This window comes from Perognathus longimembris, chromosome 25, assembly GCF_023159225.1.
Source record: "Perognathus longimembris pacificus isolate PPM17 chromosome 25, ASM2315922v1, whole genome shotgun sequence".
NCBI classification, from domain to species: Eukaryota; Metazoa; Chordata; class Mammalia; order Rodentia; family Heteromyidae; genus Perognathus; species Perognathus longimembris.
In genome coordinates, this window is record NC_063185.1 from 8,658,591 (window position 1) to 8,680,785 (window position 22,195).

The 22,195-nt window shown below is 48.4% G+C and overlaps 1 protein-coding gene across 6 annotated transcripts in view; it reads right to left on the reverse strand.

Moving 5' to 3' along the window:
• Sema6a (semaphorin 6A) overlaps positions 1–22,195 on the reverse strand; it is a 113,297-nt gene that overhangs the window by 27,782 nt on the left and 63,320 nt on the right. For 5 of the 6 annotated variants that reach the window (XR_007209178.1, XM_048334378.1, XM_048334379.1 and 2 more), the window contains exons 4-15: positions 19,647–19,707; positions 18,402–18,464; positions 17,609–17,710; positions 13,682–13,772; positions 11,568–11,687; positions 10,847–10,935; positions 9,770–9,987; positions 5,792–5,923; positions 3,397–3,552; positions 2,074–2,250; positions 1,609–1,749; positions 1,446–1,526 (exon numbers count right to left, since the gene is read on the reverse strand). Coding sequence is in view for 5 of the 6 variants with exons in the window: in XM_048334378.1 (XP_048190335.1) it covers positions 1,446–1,526; positions 1,609–1,749; positions 2,074–2,250; positions 3,397–3,552; positions 5,792–5,923; positions 9,770–9,987; positions 10,847–10,935; positions 11,568–11,687; positions 13,682–13,772; positions 17,609–17,710; positions 18,402–18,464; positions 19,647–19,707 (1,431 nt within the window). In the remaining variant the exon portion in view is untranslated. Of the gene's footprint in view, positions 1–1,445; positions 1,527–1,608; positions 1,750–2,073; positions 2,251–3,396; positions 3,553–5,791; positions 5,924–9,769; positions 9,988–10,846; positions 10,936–11,567; positions 11,688–13,681; positions 13,773–17,608; positions 17,711–18,401; positions 18,465–19,642; positions 19,708–22,195 lie in introns of all 6 variants that reach the window. The other variant, XM_048334382.1, reaches the window with a different exon arrangement.

Here is a 22,195-nt window from a genome sequence, read left to right on the forward strand (position 1 = left end):
ACCAGGAAGCTGCTATTTGACACAGGTCGGGGTGGGGGTAGAGAGATGAATGGATAGAGGAAGTGGGGTGAAGGCGATGGTAACATTCAATGTGCACCCTATGAAACTAGGAAGATGGAGAGGATTTGTGGAATGGCACCTCCTTTGTGCAACAAGTTCAAGATAACAAACATATCATTAAAAATATCAAACTCATCCTGCAAGGATAAAGATTCCTAGGTATAATGAAAGCCATTCTCTAGGCAGAGTCGAAACAACATTCTTGAATATGTATTCACGCTATGTGGGAACTATTTTGCAGTTTTATGTTGATTTTAAAAATGGCTCACCAAAAAGTCGGGTGCCTGTGGCTCCCACTTGAAATCCTAGCTACTCAGGAGGCTGAGCCAGACTGGGCAGGAAAGCCCAGGAGACTCTTATCTCCAAGGAACCCCCCAAAAAGCCAAAATAGAATTGGGGCTCAAGTGGTAGACAACCAGTCTTGAGAAGAAAACCCTAAGAGACATTACCCAGACCATCAGCATAAGCCCCAGTATCAATATACACACACACTACGTGCACACGTGTGCGCGTGCACACACACACTAGCTTACGAAAAAAATTCTGCTAGCTTTGTTTCTGCATTGAATGTAGGAGAGAAGATAAAGCCTTCCCTTAGCTTCCTTCCTTGTGCTTTGAGCTCTTTCCTCCTCCATCCAGAAGTTCCCACCATGAGATAGAAAGCCAACAGCCCTACTTGTAAAGCTGTTGGAATTAATATATAGGGGGCTAGCCTTGCACGGGTCAGGTTTTATGGTTATCATTCTATTTATGGGAACTGAGGGGCGGGGCAGTCATCTGGGAGGCCCTTGTGTTTGTCTTGCTCTTTAAAAACACGCGAAGAGGCTCGGAGCAGGGGCTGGGTGGCAGGAAAGCTTGGTGTGGCCATGTGCTACCTGGCTTAAGTTCTACAACCTACCAGGCCTATGCAATGACCACTTTCCAAATGCGACTTCAGATGTCATGCCCACTGGAGTAAAAATGCACCCGGAAATCATTTCAGTGCCATCTCACCCTCTTAAACCTAGGGTGTGCCATTTACACAAGCATAATCGAATGCTTTCATCGAAAGCTAAGGCAACAAAATCACAAGCATGGTCAGATCTAACCCACCTACTGGAAATCTGCCAAGAAAACGTAAAACAAATGCATGGACCGCCCAATTAGTAATAAGGTCGACTCTCCCCACCGTGATGATGTGGGGTATGCTTCTTGTCCCTCTCTCTGGGGAATACTTTGAGACTAACCGCGTTTCTCCTTTCTCTGCTTGTGATGGGTGTGAGGGTGAAAGGTGCCTTGGTAGCCTGGGCTGGTGGGAGGGTGGGTGGGGTGTTTGGGAGGCCCAGCCAGTCTACATCGAGGGCACAGGCCCACCACAGGCCGTGCCCACCCCACGCGGGCCTTACCTGCCGAATGGCGACAGCTGCCCGCAGGAGCCGGCCTCCTTCAGCCAGCCACAGTACGGGTCCCGGGAGGCAATGCAGGTTCTGCAGCGAGAGGAAGCCAGTAAGCCAGGGTACCTGGGCTTTCTCTCGCCCCTCCATGTCCTCGTGAGCCCCCAATACATACTTTTTACACTTGCCGTGTCGTTCGCATCGGCCAAGAGGAACCTTTATCACACAGGTAGAGAATGCAACGTACAGGGCCCTGCTGGCTCTGTCCAGCTGCATACCCATGATCCTCTTGTCTTCTACCCCATCGTAGCTGCACCTGGGGCGAGGAGACAGCATGAACAGACTCATGGATGAACACTTCCTTAATATGGACATCCTGCGTACACACACACACACACACACACACACACACACGCACGCACGCACATACTGGCAAGGGAAGAAAAGAGAATTAGTATGTGTTAAAATAACTTTATTAAGCCGGGCATTGGTGGCTCATGTCTCTAATCCTACAGACAGCATGGAAAAAAAAAATCACTTCAAATCCACATGATAACTTAAGTCTGATTTTTCTCAATGCCCAGGGCTCATAATAACGTCACAAATAATTACCAAGAAAGGATGGCCCGATGGCACTTACTTTTCTGGGTTGTAAACGTTCATCTCCTCCAGGAAAAGGCTATCATTTAGGAAACCAGTGCTTCCTACCCGGGCCAAGAATTTCAGGATGATTCCCTTCTCGGACCCCAGGAAGATCACAGTGTGGTTCTGGTAGGGCCCTGCGCCCGTGTCCACGGCAATTTTGGTCAGGCGGTATCTAAAATGACAGGATCACATTGTTGTTCTTTAAAAACAAACAAACAAAAAACCCCCTCCTTGCTAGTCTATCATTACAAGGGCCCCGTTTACCACTTCAAACAGTGATGACAGAGCTTTCTAGTAATAATCTGAGGAAAAATAGATGCAGGGAACTAATGATCTCAGTCTGTGCTGGCCTTGGATTTTCCAGATGCCGAAGATTAGAACGGCTCCAAGAGGGAGGAGGAAGGATGTGAGCGGAGAGAGAGGCCGAGTTCCACAATACATAAACACAGTCATGGCCATCTGAAACCACTCGGCGGCTGTCCCTGCCCTGAAGTCTGCTCTTGAGAGGGCAAGAATAAGTAAACCCATTCAACGTTCTTTGTAGCATGAAAGGCCATCACCCCCGTGCTCTCCCTGGGAGATGAAATGCCTTCATCCACAAACTGCTAGGCTGGAAAACTTCCTGCCTGTAGGTAGAGGGGCAGTGAGGGTTCTGAATGTGGAAGGGCCTCGTGGGGCCGGGTCTTAAGAAGACAACCCAGGAGCCCCCTTCTGCATCTCATATCATGGTCCCAATCAAGTCAGGATACTAGAAATGGCCGTCAATGATCATTTTGTTGCATAGCACGGCCACAAATAGGGTGGTACTTGGGAAAGCTTGCTGCATTTATTGAAAACAAGCCTTCATCAGAGGCGGGTGGTTTGATGCTCTCAGACTGCTAATCGACTCCTGTGTGGCTGGTAATGACCCCCTCAGGCAGCTAGGATGGGGGCCAGGACCTGAGCCCGCACAGGCAGGCATTTTGCAATGAGACCCCCACCCACCAGGCCCCCACATTTGTGTCCGCTGGCTTTCCTTTGCCTCTTCTCCATGATGCGCACAAGTCAGGGCCATGAGCTAACCTGGAGGGAAATGTGTCTCTTTCTTTTCACTGCTAGCAGGCCTGTGCACGACTTAGCCTTGAGAAGATGGGCGCTCTTCCCGCTTGGGAAAGTGTCTCACTAACATGGGGCGGGCGTTCACCCCGCCTGGCAGCGTGTGGCGGCCGAGTCCACGCCCGGCGTGGCAGTGGATGCGTGGCGTGTCTCAGCACCAGCCGCTGGGGCGAGGGAGGAAGTGGAGCCCCTTCACGGTGGCAGTGGCCATGTTGGCACTCACCTCACCATGGTTCTCAGAAACCAGGGTCTGTGGACGATGGAGGGGACCGCCTCGTCCATTAGTGGGTGCGTCTTGATGAAGTTCAAGGTGTCGTCGGGGAACTCGCTGGAGCTCGCGTATTTCTCTAAGGACGAGGAGCCTGCACAGCAACCTGGCCTAGAGTGACACAGAAGAGGAAGGGGGGTGGGGAGGGTGGTTAATGTCATGCCTTCTGGCAAATTCTTTTGCACGAAGTGCTTCCCTCAGCATCTGGCAGGCCAGAGAATGCGTCTGCCACAGGGCAGAGGAGAGGAAGGTGAACCATATAGAATGCCACCCAACACCCAACACGAAAGTGCGGAGGTTTCCTCAGGGCCACCACTGCTTCTGCCCCAGCAACACAGGGCAGACTCCCAGACCCGGGGGGCAGGGAGGGAGCCGTGAGCCAGGGAGGTGTGTGGGGCTTGTATTCAGGATGGGCTCCACTCCTGCAAAATTAAACCCAACCAAACCCCCAAACCCTGCTAGAGGCTCACCACGCCTCTTCACTACAAAGAGAGGGGGTAAAAACTGACCGTCACCCAAGTGTAGAAGACAAGACTGTGTCACCCTCTCATCGCTTGGGACTCGAATATATGCATTTCCTTCCTAATTTGATTCTCCTGTAGTTTGGGGCAGGTAGGCAAAGCCAACTATACAGAGGGTTCTGTTCTGAAAGATCATTTTCCTTAGAGCAAATAGAAAAGCGTGGAGATTGGCTGCGCTTTAGAAATCCTGTGGGTTTGGCAGAAGGGTTATCTGTGCCAAGTCAGAATGGGGCAAACGCTGGAGCCAGATGTACGGGCACCTGACCTGCCTTGCTGGTATGGAGAGGGAAGTGGGCGGGTGTGTTGTTCATGGTGCTAACCCAGGCAGGCAGCCCTGTAAAAGCATCCAGATGTCTGCCAGAAGGCGGGACAGGCATGCGGAAGCACAGGAGGAGACCCCTGACATGGCAGAAAATCACTCGGGGAGTCTTTGTCCTGGTGATGGCTCAGTGACATCAACTTGGCACAGAAGGTAAGTCTTAGGTAAGGACTGACCACCGGATCCTGCTGGATTCCTTCCTTTCCCTTTCTGTGTCTCTGGAAGGTTCTTAGCAATCCCAGGTGATCACTTAGGCCCGGGGTGGGGGCCGTCTGTCCCTTAGGCTGTGAGGCCTGTGGTGAAAAGAGAACGAACAAGCTATCCGCGGGCTGCTCACGGCCACTTGCCTGTGTGGCTAATCTTGCCAGGCCCTCAGTTACATTGTAATGTTCAGATGGCCTCTGACAGCCCAAAGGTGCCTCGTCCCCATTAGAGAATCTGCCTGGGGTGTCATTTTCACACTGTCTGCCCCCCCCCCCACCAAGCAACAGAGTACGGCCATGATAATTCAGGTGAGGAAAATGAGGACAGCCAACCGCGTGGATTACGGTGGCTCACGCTTCTAATTCTGGCTAGTTAGGAGGCTGAGGTGAGGAGGATTTTGGCTTGAGGCCAGCCCTCGTGGGAAAGCCCACAAGATTCCATCTCCGTGGAAGATGTTGGCTGTGGCCAGTGCATGCCTGGAATCCCAGCTAGGATGGGAAAGCCCACAGAAGGTGGATTGCAGTCCAAATGTGGGCTCAGGCAAAAAGTGAGGTGCTATCTCCAGAAGAACCAGTGCCAAGGAGAACTGAAAATAGGGCTCCGTGGTCAAGCGTGTGCCTGGCAAGTACAAAGCCCCGAGTTCAAACTCCAGTAGCAGGGGGAAAAAATAGTAATTAATTGTGCTCATGAGTGGATTTGGAAGAGATGACAGAAGACCAAGAAACCCACAACGTTGTGTGTAGACTCAGAACAGGCCCGGATGTGGCAAGCCAGAGTTGTCGAGCTGGCCCCCTGAGGCCGCCTGACACTTCCTGTCCCAAGTGCTAGACTCACCTTGCAGCCATCTTGGCACAAAGCCCAATGCTCAAAAAATTTGTTGGGATGTACCTACTTGGGTCTCTTGTAGAACAGGAGGGAGGGAGGGAGGGAGACACAGCAGAAATCATCTCACTAGCTATGTGAGCATACACAGGATGCCTTTCCTCTCTGGGCCTCAGTTTCCCCAACTCTAGACCAATGGCACTGACTGTAGTATTACCTCATCACACTGGGTGAACCGCATGCATAGAGAGAGTGGGAAGAGGGCTGGAGGCCGTGTGTGTGTGTGTGTGTGTGTGTGTGTGTGTGTGTGTGTGTGTGTGTATGTCCCAAGGTGACGCCGGGCTGCAGTTCAAAGCAAGCCTGTGTCTTTCACGAGGATGCACCGGGTTAACAGCAAAGGCATGCACAGGGCTGCCCTCTACCAGAGGAGCCGACCTGAACACCTCTAGAAGTTTAAAACAACCAAATAACTCTCTGAACCTACCTGGGCTTGGGGACTCGCTCATCGGGAACGGGCGTCCAGGTGGAGTCAGGGGACTTCTGTTCCTTGAATCTCCCGGTAAACACATTGGCGATGTCTAGCATGTCATAGGCGCAGACTGCAGAGCCAGGGATGCTGAGAAGGACATTTCACATGGCAGCCGTGGTCAGTGACTTGTGCAACTCTTTTTTTTTTTTTTTCACCAGTCCTGGGGCTTGAACTCAGGGCCTGAGCACTGTCCCTGGCTTCTTTTCACTCAAGGCTAGCACTCTACCACTTGAGCCACAGCGCCGCTTCTGGATTCTTTTTTTGTTTATATGGTGCTGAGGAATCGAACCCAGGGCTTCATGTATATGAGGCAAGCACTCTTGCCACTAGGCCATATTCCCTGCCCTACTTGTGCAACTCTTAATGCATCAAGTTGGAAGACAAACCACAGGAACTGCAGAAAACCCCCGGGACAGGAAGTTGGGAAGTTCAAAGTTCATACCCTGAATGCATGAAGAAAAGGCTTCTCCCCACCAAATTTGCATGATGATCCTTAAAGAATAGGCTAATAAGGGCAACACATTTTATTTTATATATTTTTTTAATGCCTCATGTCTTCTTTGAATCTTGAAGGAAGAATTGTGTTGGTGACAGAAAGTTCAGGAATTCCCCGATGTAACTAGTAGTAAGGAATTCAGTACTATCAATCAAGAATCCAACAGTAGGGCTGGGGATATAGCCTAGTGGCAAGATTGCCTGCCTTGGATACACGAGGCCCTAGGTTCGATTCCCCAGCACCACATATACAGAAAACGGCCAGAAGCGGCGCTGTGGCTCAAGTGGCAGAGTGCTAGCCTTGAGCGGGAAGAAGCCAGGGACAGTGCTCAGGTCCTGAGTCCAAGGCCCAGGACTGGCCAAAAAAAAAAAAAAAAAAAAAAAAAGAATCCAACAGTAAAAGTCGACTGGGAGCACTCTCCACCTGCATTATCGCTTGCTGCTCTGAGTTTAGTTCTTTAGGGCCAAGGTCTCAGGATGGGAGAATTTGGAGATCACCAAGAAATGTGAGGGGTGGATTTTATATTTAAACATACTTCCTGTTTATTTGCATAAAGCTCAACAATTTAAGTCTCTAAAATGCCAACACTGTGTAAATAAAGGACTCTGTAAAGGGTTAGATAATCATACAGACAGTAATCTCTACCTTATAATGACAAGCTTGCCTGGTATTTCAGGAAGGACCTGAGCACTTTTTTTTTTCCTTCTTAATCAGTGGTTGAGAAAACATGAATTATTCATTCATCTGTTTACATTTGTGTCCATGTTTGCTTGTGACTATCTAGGGTTGTTCCTTGATTCTGACAGAACCAACTGGACCCCACCCGCGGGCCAAGTGTTTTAACCCAGGCTTTGAAGGAGGGGGGTCACCCATGATATGTTGGGAGAAAGCCATTGAGGAGACGTGGGTGCTTGATTTGCAGTGCATCAGTTAGTAGCTTGTGCTCGTAAATGTTGAAAGGATATGGAAATTACTTCTTAAGTAATTAGGAGAGTTTTATGCCATCTTTTAATTCCATAATGCAATTATTGAAGTATTATTACTCACAAAGCAAGAACTAAGGAGAGCATTAAAAAGCTGATTTTAAAACAGTTGGCTGCAAGAATTTTGAAGTCTATGCTATCTATCGTTCACAGAATTAGCACCCAAGACTTGGAATTCTCTGTACATCATCCATCTAGTGTGTAACCATTTACACCTTTTTTTTTGAAGCTCTTGATGCACTCATTCTATATGTTAAACTAGATAAATATTGTTTGAGGAAGTAATGATGCTCATATAATAACTAAAGATAGCTTATTGGTTTTCAAAACCTTCCCAAAGGTTAGAATGACTTGTGAGATCTTTCTTCCTTCCCTCTCTCCCTCTTGCTCTTCCTTTCCTTCTCTTATTCCTTTCTTTTTCTCCCTCCCTCCCTCCCTCCCTCCTGTTCATTCAACATGTTGTATTTATGTCATTCCCTGATCTACAGCAGTAAGTGGGCTTCGACTGTTCTGTATGGAGGTAGATAGAAGTACAACAACAATAACAACACTCCAGGGCCAGCTGTGTCCAGGGAGGTGGCTCAGCTGACACCTGGCATGCCCACAGGGTTTCAACGGGCAGATGGCAGAGCAGAGCACATTCCAGAGTGTATCTTAGCTCTGGGGGACCCACAGGAGAGGCTGAGTGATAAGAGGTTGGGAAGAGGCCAGCTAGGGAGGGGACAAGAGCCAGACCATGAGGAGACTGAAGCGCTAAGCCAAGGGTCTTGGCTTTGTGCTCAGGACAGGAGGAGAGTCCCTCGAAAACTGGAATCCATCTACCATGGCTGGGTTTGCGTGCATGAAGGAGAAAGTGGAGAGAAGAGGCAGAGGGAGCTAACTCAGGGAAGGGCTAGGGTTGAGAGATGAAAATGGCATTTTTATACTGGGATGTCTGATGACCATTCCCTGATCTTATTGAACAAAACCAGTTTCTGACAACATGAGCATGAGCAACATAAAGTAGCCACTTCACAGGGACCATTTTACAAAGAAGACACTTGACGAGGAGCAAGGAACCCTCTGTGGAGTGATAATCAGAGAATAATACACACTTTTAGAAAACAGAGTTTAAAAGTCCCAAACTAGAAATGTGCCCTGAAATCCCAGTGGCCCCCTTTAGTCCTATTCACCAAGACAGTATTCCTGGTGGATTTTGATACATGAATAAGCAAGGTCTGACTAGATTTTAAGATACCTTTTCTATCTTCAAGTCTTAAGAATTTCTATGGATGGCTGAAATCTACCTAAATCTTCTTGCTGCAACATAAGCCCTTCTGTTCACTGATCTTCAGTGGGAAGCTCTTGACCCTTGACCTCTGTGGAATTACAGAATGTGATCTCATTCTTCTGTCTGTGGCTCTACCCAGCTCCTACACAGTTCTTTCTAGGTGGTACCTCCAACATCTTACCTTCCTTTTTTTTTTTTTTTTGGCAACTAGCATCTAGCTATAATCAAAGGGAAAATGATGTATTTCCAAGAGAAGAGTCCATACAGAATATCCCAAATTCTGATACAAAACTGAGAACACTGTGTGTGTATTTAGTTAGATTTCATGACCAGATTATGATCATGGCCAGAAATGAGGGCCCTTTCATGCAAGCAGTGCTAGGACCTGGAAGTTTTTATTGGCTTCATGAAAAGTGGACTACCAGGGAAGTATCCTCATACCTAACTCCCTTTCTGTTCTATAATTGCCACACATGTTCACTATCGTAGCTTAGCTACATACAAACGTCGGGATGGGGTGGTGGACAACCGTATTTCTAGGGACAATGTTCAGTGGCTTATAACGGAGGATTCCAAAGCCACAGGCACTGGGGTTGAGACGCGGGCCATGCTCAACAAGCTAACTGCAGGGTGACTTTCTCACACACAGTGGTGGCTCCAATCTCTTACTGGGACAGTCCACAGAGTTGACTCGGATCCTGAATGGCTCACAGACAGCATCACTCAAATGAAATTTTACTATTTTCATTGCAAAGGTACCAATCCAATCATGGAAATAGAATAAAGAGCCCTGTGCTGAATGACTATGCGAAGTAGGCACAATACCCCCAATTCCCAAACCTGTGTCTTCCATATTGAATTCCTGAAACTGGGAATGGAATTATTATTATCTTTAACTCAATTCCCTCAAGTGTAAAAAGCATACAATGGTAATAATAACAAGTGAAGCGTATTTATGTACAGACATATAAAGAGAAGGCATGATTTTATAAATGACATCTTCTTCTCCAACCTCCTATCTTCCATGGTGAAAACTAAGGGTTGCGGTGCATCTCAGCTACAACCACAATGGCAGCTTTCCATGTGTTGCAAACATGGTGAGGTAGAAGAGAAGCAACCCGAGGTGAGAAAGGGGGCTGGGAAGAAATGATTCTGGGGGACAAGGCTGGGCCATGGTTGGTTACCTGTTGTAAGGCGTGGAGAAGGTAGCCAGGACAACGTCACGGCCATGAACACGGATCACGTTTGTGACGGCCTGGAGAATGTTGAAATAAAAGTGGGAGTCGCCTGGCACGGAGCAGTTGAGGCGAGCCTTCAGGAAGGATGTCCACTGCTTCTCCAACACCCGCTGCGACCCACCCATGTCGTTCTTACAGACCTGGGCCACCCTGGGGAACACCACCTGCCCAGGGAGAAAACAAGGAGATGCCGTCACTTCTGTGAGAAGATCTTAGGTAGACACGGAAACAACAAGGTACTTCATTTAATACTGCACTTCTGAAATCGGTAGCAAGCAAGAAAGGGAGGGGTGGTGGTGCTGCAATTCAGCATCGGAACCAGCATGTTTTAAAAGATAAGGCTGTGGCATTTAATACAGAGCCATAAATCCTTCAGGCGATCAGCTCCCAGCCACATAAACTCATTTCCATACAGACTGCTTAGCTTTTGATTTCCTCAAACAAAAGTGTACTTTGTATGCGCTGACCCTGCCATCCTCACAGCCTGAACCTCGTGAATTCCTCTCACCGGACACAACCACCCCAGCCCTTACCTTCCACCTTCATCACCTTGATCACCGATAATTATTAATAATAATATCTGGAACAGACAACCCTTAAAAAAGCCTACTGATTTTTTTTTTGTGCTTTGTTTGGCAATAAATGCAAAACAAAATTAAAAAACAAAACAAAACCAAGACTCCCTTTGCTAGCTAAAGACACTAGCTAATTCTCTCTGTGGACTAACTCAATGGAACAAGGGAAACTGGAAGCCACACGTCAAGATATCTGGGATTCAGTGGGAAACCAGCAGACATCTGGCGGTTAGATTTTCAGTAAAAATATTGGAGGGGGTTCCCTGTAATTTGCAATTGTTCTTCTTGAGTGTAGAAGAACGAAGCATCCGGGGTTGTGCTCAGACAGCCCGATGGAGACCTCCCCTCCTGACAGCGGTTGGCTGTGCTATCCTCAGGTTGACTGTTTTCTTGTCACTGCTACCAGCTGATGGTGTCACCAAGGGACACCAGGCTGACTCCCCCTCACCTTGCCCATGGTGTTGTATTCCACGGCGATTTCCCTGAAGAAGAAGTAGATGTACTCCCCGTAATCCACTGCTTGGACGAAGTACGGCTCTGTAAACAAACAAGCTCTTGAATGGGGGCAAAGGCCATATACCAAAGAATCAAGCACAGATCCCGATCGTCACAGGACATCAAAAAGACATGCTAGGAACGGGACGTGTGGGGCTTCGACCTCCTGCCAGCCACCGCCAGAAGGTCACGGCTACTCACACTGCCTGTCTGCCACCCGCAAGGAAGAATTGAGTGGGTTTCACCAACCTCTGTGGTTTTCTTTTGCACAAGGGGAGGCCGGCCTTACAGAAAGGGCTATGTGCCCGCCCACCACCCCATCACCCCAACTCACACAAAGTGATGAACAGCTTCCTCCCCCCCCCCCACCCCCGTTCTCCCTGCCCTGCCCCGCCCCCAATTCCCTGGGCCCTTTCATGAATGAAGTGTTCAATTCTTTTCATTGTTTCATTTCATGAAATGAGACTTGGAGGCTGGGGAAGATGAAGGCTATGTATTAATATTTCAGAAGCTCATGGAATGGAGGAAAGGGGGGTAAGGAAGTCCATTGGGGCAAAGCAGGTAACTGACATGGTTCCATCAGGAAGACACCATCATGAGAAGGAATCTACAGTTGCATCCTTCTAGACCCTCCATTTCCCACCCACACCCACTGAGTCCTTTGGACTGTTCACCTTTCAACCATTTCGAGTCATGCTTGACAGTCCTCAGGGTGGGGCTGTCTCCCAGACTTCGGTAGATGACCGCGTCGATGGCCAGGAAGTCCGTCACCGTGGCTGAGTACAGTTTTCCATCTTGGGAGAGAAAGAAAAGAGGTGAACGGGGCATGCGCAGAAGGTCACAGGTCACAGCGCAGTGAAGGCATCCTCCCAATTGGTTTCCACCATCAGACAAATGAGACAGGACAATGGGGCAGAATCCAAAGAGTGTCATTAGGAAACCACTTGGCCCATATTCCTTCTTACGCCATGTTAAATTGGGATCACTAGAGAGGAAACATTTTTCATTTTTAAATGGCATGGCAATTTATTCCCCCTTCCCTCCCCCCGCCAAGCAGCAACAGCAGCTCAGGGAAACAGAATAAGTGGAAAATGTTTGCTTCACTTGATTAGGAGAACCTTGGCTGAAATCTGAAGGCCAAGGACCTTAGGACATGGCTTTTACCACTACGCTGAGGCAAACTGGATTAGGTGGGAGCTTAGCAAAAGACAGGGGCCGATTTCATCATCAGAAATGTCTATGTGGACACAAAGAAGAGAGGGGAGAGGGTGGAAACTGAACTCAAACTTGTCTCCTTTTTAAGAATTCATGCTCTGAGGAGAGAGGCTGCCAGAAGACTGAAAATCCCTAAAACTTTTAGTATTTTTTTTTTTTAACGTAGGCTAGGAAACACTCCGCAAACAACCAAATGTTCTAGAACAGCAAATTCTGTGTACATGAAAAAGAAAGGATAATTATATCCTCAGTAAAAAAAAAATTATTTCTTGATTCACTTTTATTGATTATGTGTCTCCATAAATTTATGTCAAAGTGACTTATGAACAGCCTCGTTTGCTGAGCTCTTCCATATAAAGAACTCAGAGGGTTTTTTTTGTTTGTTTGTTCTCCACCTCTACCTAGGGTCTTAACTGAAATTTTCTCAGATTCAATTTAGAACTATCCTGATAATATCTGCATTATTGAAGCACGTTGCCCCTTGTTAGATATGAACTGCAGGTAGCAAACCTTTTCACTAACAAACACATACCAACAAATCACAACTTTTCTTTTTTCTTTTGGTGCCAGTACTAGAGTTTGACTTCAGGGCCGTATGCTCTTGCTTAGCTTTCTAAAAGCTCATGGATGGCGCCCTCCCACTGAGCCACACCTCCAGTCTGGCATTTTGCTGCTTCGTCAAAGATGGGAGAATCTCAGGCTGGCTTTGAACCATGATCTTTCAGGTCTCAGCCTCCTAAGTAGTTAGGATTACAGACATGAGCCAAAAGACCGAATCACAACTTTGCTTATGGGATATATGGTCTCCAGACTATACCAGTGGGACCCCAAAACATTCCGCTTCCTACATCCTGCCGCTGCAGAGGGGGACCCACAAATGGGTGGTTCTGAGGCCCCTGGGGGGGCCGAAGTGCTCATGGAGCTGGGGTTGGCCGGTTTGTCTCGGCTGTGATGGGAATTATAGCTGACTAAGAAAGTGCTGTATGTGAAGACAGTCATTATCACACCAGCGCCCCTCTACAGCCACGCAGCTGGTGGTGGAGCCCTAAATAAATTCCTACTTAAAATGCCGACACGCACAAAAACCCCACCAAATCCTAAACTGAGGATTTTTGTTCTTTTAAAGCTGTGTCTTGATGACTCTTTTGCTGTAGGAGGAAGGGGTGGAAGGTGGGGGAAGTGTTCCCCCTTCCCCCAAATAGCCTCACACATGCATGTCACCTTACATTGAGACACCTCAGGTCAGACTTCTGAGGAGATATTTGCTGGGAGCTGTAGGCATGGGCCTCACTGCTTCTAGAAGCTTCCACCTGCTTCTCGCTCTTCCCTTGGTAGAGGGAGAGGTGATTCCAGTCATTGCATGTTCAGAGCTGTACCGTGACCTCTCCAGGCACAAAAGCTAGGCTAAGTGTGGCAAAGGCTTCCGTTCGGAAGCAGGGGTACCACTTCCAGGGTGAGGTTGAGTGGGAAAGGCATTCTTAATCACCGCGTTCACCAGAGACACCAAGTATAACTGCCACTCCAGAACCATTCGGAGTAGGAAAACTCAGCGACACGAAACCAGGCCATTTACCTGCAAACAGTGCGATGTTGGCATGCTTGGCATCATACGGGCATCTGGCCATCCCACTGAATTCATCCCCAAAAGGCTCCAAAGTGTCGATCTACAGGAGAGAACAGGACATGATTGTACACCACCATCGTCAGCAGGCATTCATCAAGTCCTTATATGTGCAGACACCGAAATCCTCGCAGACACTCTCTAAGGTAAAGTCTCCAGGTGGAGAAACTGAGGCTTAAAGAGATAAAGTGCCTTGATAAAGTGCTCCACCATTTCTGAAATTCAGTCCTATCTGTGTGACTCTCAACCTTTATCGAAACAGGGGTCTGGGTTCTGATGAAATGGTCCAAAAATAATCACTGAGAGCCGAGGGGATTTCTGCAGCCCAAACCCACTTTTGTTCTCATTGTGGTGAACGCTACGGAGAGTCATCTTCATGGCTGGATGTTGTGCTAGACAGGGCCCACCTTTGTGGGCTCAATCCCACTAAAAGGCCCTGGAACTTTTTCTCAGGTTAGCTGGCAGACTAGTTTAACATCAGCAAAGGAGGAGAAAAAAGCAAAACAAGAAACCCAAACCAAAATCCAAAGCCTAGGTGCCAGAATCTCAGGCAGCCTCTTCCATACCTAGAGACAGCAGCTTTGCATGATGTCGTGCGTCCCGCAAGCGAAGGCCCCACCCAGCTCCAAAGACTCAGATGGGTGGCTGCTACTTGATACCCCTGTCTCAGCCCCACCCCGGGGGATTGCTTGTGATGTGGCCTGCCATGACTTCTGTCTGGCTAAATTAGGAGAGGAGAAGGAAGAAGAGGGAAGAAACTGGGTCTCCGTTGTCAGTTTCCCATATAAATTTGCTTGTTTCTTTTGAACAAGTAGGTGAGTCCGTGCAGTATGCTCGTGGCCACTGCGGGTGCTATAGAAATGCCGGGCACCATGGGTAACTGTGACAGTCATGTGACTGTGCTTTGGTCAGTGGAATGAGAGTGTAAGACTCCACACCAGTACCCAGTCTTGTTCCTGAGAACTTTGTAGCATCCTGCACTTCCTCTTAACCCAAGAGGAAATATTCTGGAACCCTAGGGGATGGCACAGATCTGAGCAGGAAGGAGCCCGGCCTTTTAAACAGCCTGTGGGAACAGGCCCCTGCCATGACCCACGCTCCCTGTGATGGAGGCCGGAAGCCCATGTCCCACATCAAGCTGACACCTGCCCATAAAACCATCTCCCCACCCATCATCGCCGCGTCTGCACACCAGCGTTTGGCAACCAGCCTCCTTGGGGTAGGAGGGGAGTTTTTACTTGCCACCTGGAAATTGCATGGTATTTGACCATGGATTTTGAAGGCTGACAGAAGATAAACCCCTCAAATAGTACTGGGGTTGAGGAGCCACAGAAAGGCGGGTAGGAGAGCACCACCAGCCCCAAATCAAGGAGCTTGAGGTAGACGTTCAAGAGAGACTCACAGGCTCAGTCAAGCAGCTATTAAGTACTCTCCAATCAATTGTGCCTTCCATCCTGCAGCCGCCCCCCACCCCGCCCCGCCCCCATCAACGCTCTAACAGGCTTTTCCTGTATCTAGCCCTGTTTTAACACATCCTTTGTTTAGACTATAGTTCAGGATCGCACAAGCATTGTGTTTAAAATGTAATGGTGGCCAGGTGCTGGTGGCCCAGGTCTGTATGTAATGCTAGCATCTTAGTTGGCTGAGATCTGAGGATCACAGTTCAAAGCCAGCCCAGGTGGGGAAATCCACAAGACTCTTATCATCTCTCCAGTTAACCAGGGAAAGTCTCGAAGTGGAGCTGTGGGTCAAGTGGCTGAGCACTTGCTTTGAGTTGAAAAAAGCTCAGGGAGAGCCCCCAGGCCCTGAATGCAAGGCCCAGGACTGGCACAAGGGGGAAAAAAAACAAAGGCAGGCAGCGAGGTTGGGCATTTTTCCCCGTCAGTCAGCACATTGTGGAAGTCGTTTGCAGACACTACTGCCCAGGCAAGATTTTTCTGTTGGGCTGTGACGCGGTCACTTTTTTCTTTTCTGCCTGGGTCTTTGATCCTGATCTGTCAATAAAAAGCACTAAAGAGGGCCTGGAGGCGTGGCTCAGATGGTAGAAGGACAGCCGGTGTCCTGAGCGGTGGCATGGGTCCTCCAGCCTTGCTCACACGAGGCCCTGAGGAGGCTGAGGCTCCCGGGCCATGCGGTGGCCACAGGAAACGAGGGAGTGGGGGTGGTACCCTGGCACGAAGAACACGCAGGACAAGAAGGAGCCGAAGCCCTCGTGGCCTGGGTACCGGTAACCCAGCGCCAGGAAGGCGGTGCCGTCACCAGGGACTACTTTGTCTGGCTAGGGAATTCCATGGGTTACGTGAGAAGCATTCGCCTTAATGAGTCCCGAGCAATCACAAACAGGAACAGAAAGATCCCGGGGTGGAATAAAGGCGAAACCTCGGCGGAACACTCTCACCGAGGCAAAGAAATGCCAGGAACGAGGGAGAAGCAAGGCCACGCAAGCGGGTGGAAGGATCTGCCATTGTTTTAAGAGCCGATCTTTCTGTCTAGGATAGACTTTTCTGGTTATTCGGGGGGTGAAAAATGGTGTGTGGGATAAATGAGTTTTATCTTGTTATATGGGGTGTGTGGGGGGGTGGGGAGTGGGGATCAGGGGGCAGCTCTTGAATGTTGTGCCTAAGCTGAGTAGCTCCATTGTATTCGAAATTTGGCCTATGGGTGCCTTGCTCCAAACATTTGATAGACCTTCCCTTCAATGTTTCTTGTCCCCTCAAAAAGTGGGGGTTCTCTTCTGACTCCCTCCCACCTTGCTCTGTGCCCTCTTTGTGCTCCTCGGGTTGTCATTCGCTCCCCCACCCCAAGCTCACTGCACCTGTTGTAGTCCCCGTCTAGAATGGTGGCCCTTGCTCCAGCCATTCACGTCCCATGTGACGGCCTAGTAGGCGTCGCTGGCGCTTCTCTCTCCTCTCTTGTCGGATGAGTCTTAGCAATGATTAAATGCCCCTATGTGGGTCATTTAAACGGCCCTTCATCCTTACAGTCTCCACATTGGCTACGTCTCACCCAGGGGTCTCCCCCCCCCCCCCCCCCATCTCTGGCCTGGGCTAAGAACCTGGGTGCTGTGCTTCTTTCACTGTCTGCATCCTATTACCATGGCAACAACAGCCATCTCCTATGCTCTTCTTCCTGTCATCTCGTTGTCGTCGTCCCCTGAGGGCAGAGGCTTCCCATCTGTCTACCCAACGCCCTGTGCACAAGTGAAATACAGGGACCGACAGAAGAGTGGAGGAAAGCCAACAGAAGCGGAGCGAAGGCCTCAGACCGTCGCCTCTCTGTCCCCCCAGCTTCTTCAGGGTGCTGTTCCATCAGCTTAGATTGAGTCCCCGACGGCTGGCTTCTTTTCCTTGTATGGAGGCCCATGTGTGTTTGCAAGCGAGTACAGGCCCAAGGTCACACAGTCAAGCAGGCCGAGTACTAAATGCGATTAAAAATGTCTATGCCCTGGCAAAAAAAACCCAAACAAAAAAACCTTCCCAAGAGGAAAAGTCTACAGTGTCACATGGCAGGCTTTGATTTTTAGGATGAGAATTCCATACTTGAGTAATTGAGTGTACATGGGTGCTCAGAGATAATGTGGAAGAGAGAGAGACGGGAATCTATACGGCCTGACCACGCGGTATGCTTGTAGTACAACACAGAACAATACAGAACAGTCTTAGAGAAACTACGTGTGCTGGGCAGGCTCTTAAGCGACGTGTCAGTCAATCCTGAACAAACAGGAAGCTCAGATGCCTGCTCAAGCTCACATGCACAGAGTGACGGGCTGCCGGGAGCAGGTGTGAGGGGCCCCCGGGGTGTTAAACTACCCTTGGCATGGGGCCATTGCAGGTACCCACTGTCAGTTATGGAACCCCTCCTCGCGGGGTCTCCCTTTACCTTGTAGTTTTTACAGGAAGGGTTGAAGGCATTGGTTCCGCAGACAAACAGCGTATCGTCGTTCTTCTTGAGAAGAACTTTGATAAAGTTGTGGCACTCATCCTAGGAAGGAATTCAAGCCGTTCAGAATCACATCCATTTCAATACAAGGGCCCCCCTCCCCACCCCAGTCACCCCCAGGGACATGGTGCAAGCAAAGATGTCTGGGGAGTTGATTGGTCCCCCACCCCCTGTGCGAAGTCTGAGTCGCTTCCAATGGAAACCAAAAGGTGCCGACAACCACCATTTGCACGGAAGATAAAGATGAGGGAGAGAGCAGGAGAGAGTGCGTGTTAGGTCACACAAGGAAGGCAGCGAGAAGTCCTAGTCTCCTATCCTATTACTTTTAATGCCAGATACTGCAGGGTCTCTTGATGTACCAGGCTTCGAGTGGAAGTGTTTTTATATTATTAAGGCCAAAACAATGAGAGAAACTTTTATCCCTGTGGGCTCTGGCCTTCCTTCTAGGTAAACGATATGGGATACTGGCCCAGCTTTGTGTCCACAGTCCCTGTCTCCCCTGAGGAGTTTCAGATGCCCTTCTAGCAGCTGTTGCAATGTTTCATCACATTAAAAGCGAGCTATTTTTGCAAATTAAAGCCTTCAATAAGTTGATGGGAAGAGCAATAATAGGGGTGAGGGGGTGGCAGGGAAATGACAAGATGCATTCCAAATGATTGTTTACCGCCAGAGGGAAAACCATCCAAAAACTTCATGGAAAGCGGCAGCTACAGGAGGAAGAGAAATGGCCTACCTTGTGTTTCCCCTTCATTCTGCACGTGTCCACGTCAGCCTGCCTAGATTTCCATGTCAGTTTCTGCAGGGGAATCGAGACAGAAATCAATTAGAGCCCAGAGGTTGTTCTATTTGATGTGAGAAGTAAGAGCTCCCTTGGGGGAGAGAGGAAGCTGAACCTGGATTTATTGAAAGCTTTCCACACCCTTTCTCTATGATTAATTCACCATCACAACAAAAGATTAGGATCAGGCATTTCATTGTGAACTCTTTAGCTATTTATTAAACTACAAAATGATCTAGGCGTTGAGATAAAAGACAAAAAGAAGAAGAAGAAACAGCAGACAAATTTCACATAACTGATTTAAATTAATTTGCTCAATTATGCTCCTTTTGAGACAATACATATCCTTGCTCTTTGCTTTCAGGTGATAAATTGGCTTTCATAAAGAAGGCTTTAATTTAAAAGATAGAAGTCATTTCCTTGAGTGTGCATGAGGTGGACAAAGATTTGATTCAGCTTATTTTCTTTTCCATAAATGAATGTACAGGTTCTAATGAGCTGTGGTGCTAATGAGCAGAGTATGGAGGAAATTTTGTGTCTGTCTGAAGTGGCTAATGGTCAAATTCCTGGACTACCATCCTCAAAACCCACGTGGCCTGACGTGGAAACGTTAAGGCCGAAGCAGTTTGTGGACAACAGATGTGAGGTGAAAAATTTGACTTTTAAAATTAAGTTGATGTGTTGTTAGAAAAGCAGGGTGATTGTTTCTGGAAGGACTTTAGTCAGGGCCTAGTGTTGCACAATGTCTGTCTGTCTGTCCAGTGGTGAATGAAATCTGAAGGACCTAATCCTGAGCTTGTGTTACACACTTGCCTCCTCCGACATTAGGCCGGGACAAAAGCTGTTGAAGGCATTCCTGGCCGCCCCATTTCTCTGCACTGCAGGCACACATAGTCTCTTTAAAGGGACCACCCCTTAAGTCCTGTATTCAGGAAAGACACATTAAAAAAAAAAAAAGAAAGAGGGCTGGGGATATGGCCTAGTGGCAAGAGTGCCTGCCTCGGATACACGAGGCCCTAGGTTCGATTCCCCAGCACCACATATACAGAAAACGGCCAGAAGCGGCGCTGTGGCTCAAGTGGCAGAGTGCTAGCCTTGAGTGGGAAGAAGCCAGGGACAATGCTCAGGCCCTGAGTCCAAGGCCCAGGACTGGCAAAAAAAAAAAAAAAAAAGAAAGAAAGAAAGAAAGAAAAAACTTACTTTGCTACAGTAAATTTCTTCTGTGTGGGGTGTATCTATGTCCACAGTATAAATATGGTCCCTAGAACAAAGGAGAATAAATGCAAGGTCAAACACAACAGTTGAGACAGTTCTTTCTTCTATGGAATGAGTTATAACTCAGGGCAGATAAAACCAGATCTATCTTCCTTCCTTCCTTCCTTCCTTCCTTCTTTCCTTCCTTCCTTCCTTCCTTCCTTCCTTCCTCCCTTCCTCCCTTTCTCCCTTTCTTCCTTCCTTCCTCCCTTCCTTTTAAGAAAACATTTAACAATAAATCATGCACATATTAGAAAAGAGAAAGGACTGATGCTTTTGGATCACATTTAGCACCTCGTGCATATCATGAGCTCTAGCTCTAGGATTCGTCACCTTTCCTAAAAACTTCACAGAGTCCCAGCCCTCTCCCCCACTGCAGTGACATCCTATCTGACAGTGAGCTCTCTGGCTGGGGAGGTTACACTGGTCTAAGGACGGATGCAGATGGGTTTCCCACCCCCAACCAGGGTCTGCGGAGCCGGGGGGCCCTGCACTTGGCATTTGCCATGTCAACCGGGGGCCATCGGAGGCACTGAGAACACCCATCCCCGTCCACCTCCATCTCTCTCCACAAAGTGGTTTCACTCAGAGCTCTGATGACTTGATTGCCAAGATGCAAGACACAGAAGGTAGAAAATTACTTCCAGAAGCTTCCCTTTCCTTCACAAGATGGTCTGTGAAAGTCTGAAATGTCTGTGGGCTCCCGTTGACGTGTGTTGCTTCTTTTCGCCCTTCGTGTTTGGTGAGGGCATTGGTTGTCTTTAAGAGTTTGTTGCCGATCTCCCGCGGAGGGGGGGGAAACAGACTCAGCGGCCCAGGTGTGGGGCTGTATATAAGCCTCCCCTTCCCCACAAGTGGAGAACAAGGGCTTTTTTGTCTGGAACTGAGAAGCAAGAGAAGAAAAGAGCCACACTGCATGAAGGAGAGGGGTCTTGCCAGCGAGAGCCAAACAGCTCATTTTCCCTTGAAATAACATTGACTTTTGCTAAAATGCAGGAAGTCCTGGGGCTGGAAAATTATCCACAGCTTTAAACTGGGACCCTGTGGCTCTCACGCAGACTTTAAGCTCAAGTGGGGGATGGAGGGGAGGAGGAGAAGAAAAGAAAGGAAGGGATTATTTGCAGGAATTATTATATGTATCATATATATGCAAGTATATATTATATATTTTATATGTAGAGAGAGATTACATATATAATCTCTCTCCTTATATATAGGTTTCCTAGTTCTTGGGAAATCAATTTATTTGCTTTTGGGAAAATCACCAACAGAGATTTGTTTTTAAAAGCAAGCTTCTCAATGAAAAATGTCTGCTACTGAACTGTGTGTGTGTGTGTGTACGTGTGTATGTCTTAGAGAGAGACAGACAGAGACAGACAGACGAAGAGAGAGAGGGCGGCAAAGGGAGAAAGCGGAGCCTGTTTTGTCGGCTACTGAGCTGAGACACCTCTTCAGACTTCAGAAGGAGCCAGAATCATTCTGCCCTTTAATTTCAAGGCCGTTTATTGCATTCGTTTATTACTTGTTCGTCTTTATGGCGGTGCTGTGGTCAGGCACATTATTAGGCTGGAATTGCTTTGTGACTTGGGCTTGGGCGCTCCCTTGCCCCTGCCTGGCCCCACCCCACCCCCAACCCTGACACCACGGGAGCTGAATGTATGAATTGTAAGTGAACAACTGACTGATCTGTGCTGGCAAACCCTCCAGGAGCCTGGGGGTGGCCCCACTTTGGGCAAGATCTGTTTATGTTAATTAGTAGTTGGGAGAGTAAGAAGACAAGAAGAATGTACAAAGTGTTGATAAAAATTTTAAAAAGAATTGGAAAGGGGTCTTTGCCATGGAACCCTACTCAGGGCCCAGGGACCCTACTTGGGGGCCCAGGGGGTTCCAGATGGTTCTTGGCATTTGCTGGCCCACGCTAGTGGTTTGTAAGAACCGGAAGCCTTTGGGAGGCAATTCTGTAAATGAAAAACCCTTGGGACGATGGCCATCTTTTCACAATCTAAAAGATCACACATGCACCCCTCCACCCCAAGTAGGAACAGCTCTTATGGGGTGCTGGGCTCATTTCCAGCCACCCACATATGCACCGTCGTATTCATAGGACGCTTGCCTGGAATTCACCACCCCTCCAGTGAGCACCGCTGAATTCTGCACGTCTGGCTTGGGTCTAGGGGAAGAGTTACCTTCAATAATCATGTTAACTCGCTGCCTAGGGCCCTGGATATTTCAGAGCAATGTTACAATTGTTAAAGGTAAAAAAAAAAAAAAAGAAAGCAAGGCCCTAAATAGGGTGAGCCACAAGGTCCAGTAGGATTTGTTTCTGAAGGGAACCCAACCTGGCTGTGCTAGACTCCTAATGCCTCATCGTCTTCAAAATGTCTTCCTTCCCCTTCCTCCCTTTCCTTCCCTCTCTCCTTCCTTCTCCCTTTCCCTTCTCTCTTCGGGGTAGGAAGTTCAGATGACACTATGTTGGTTTAATCACTCACGGTGAT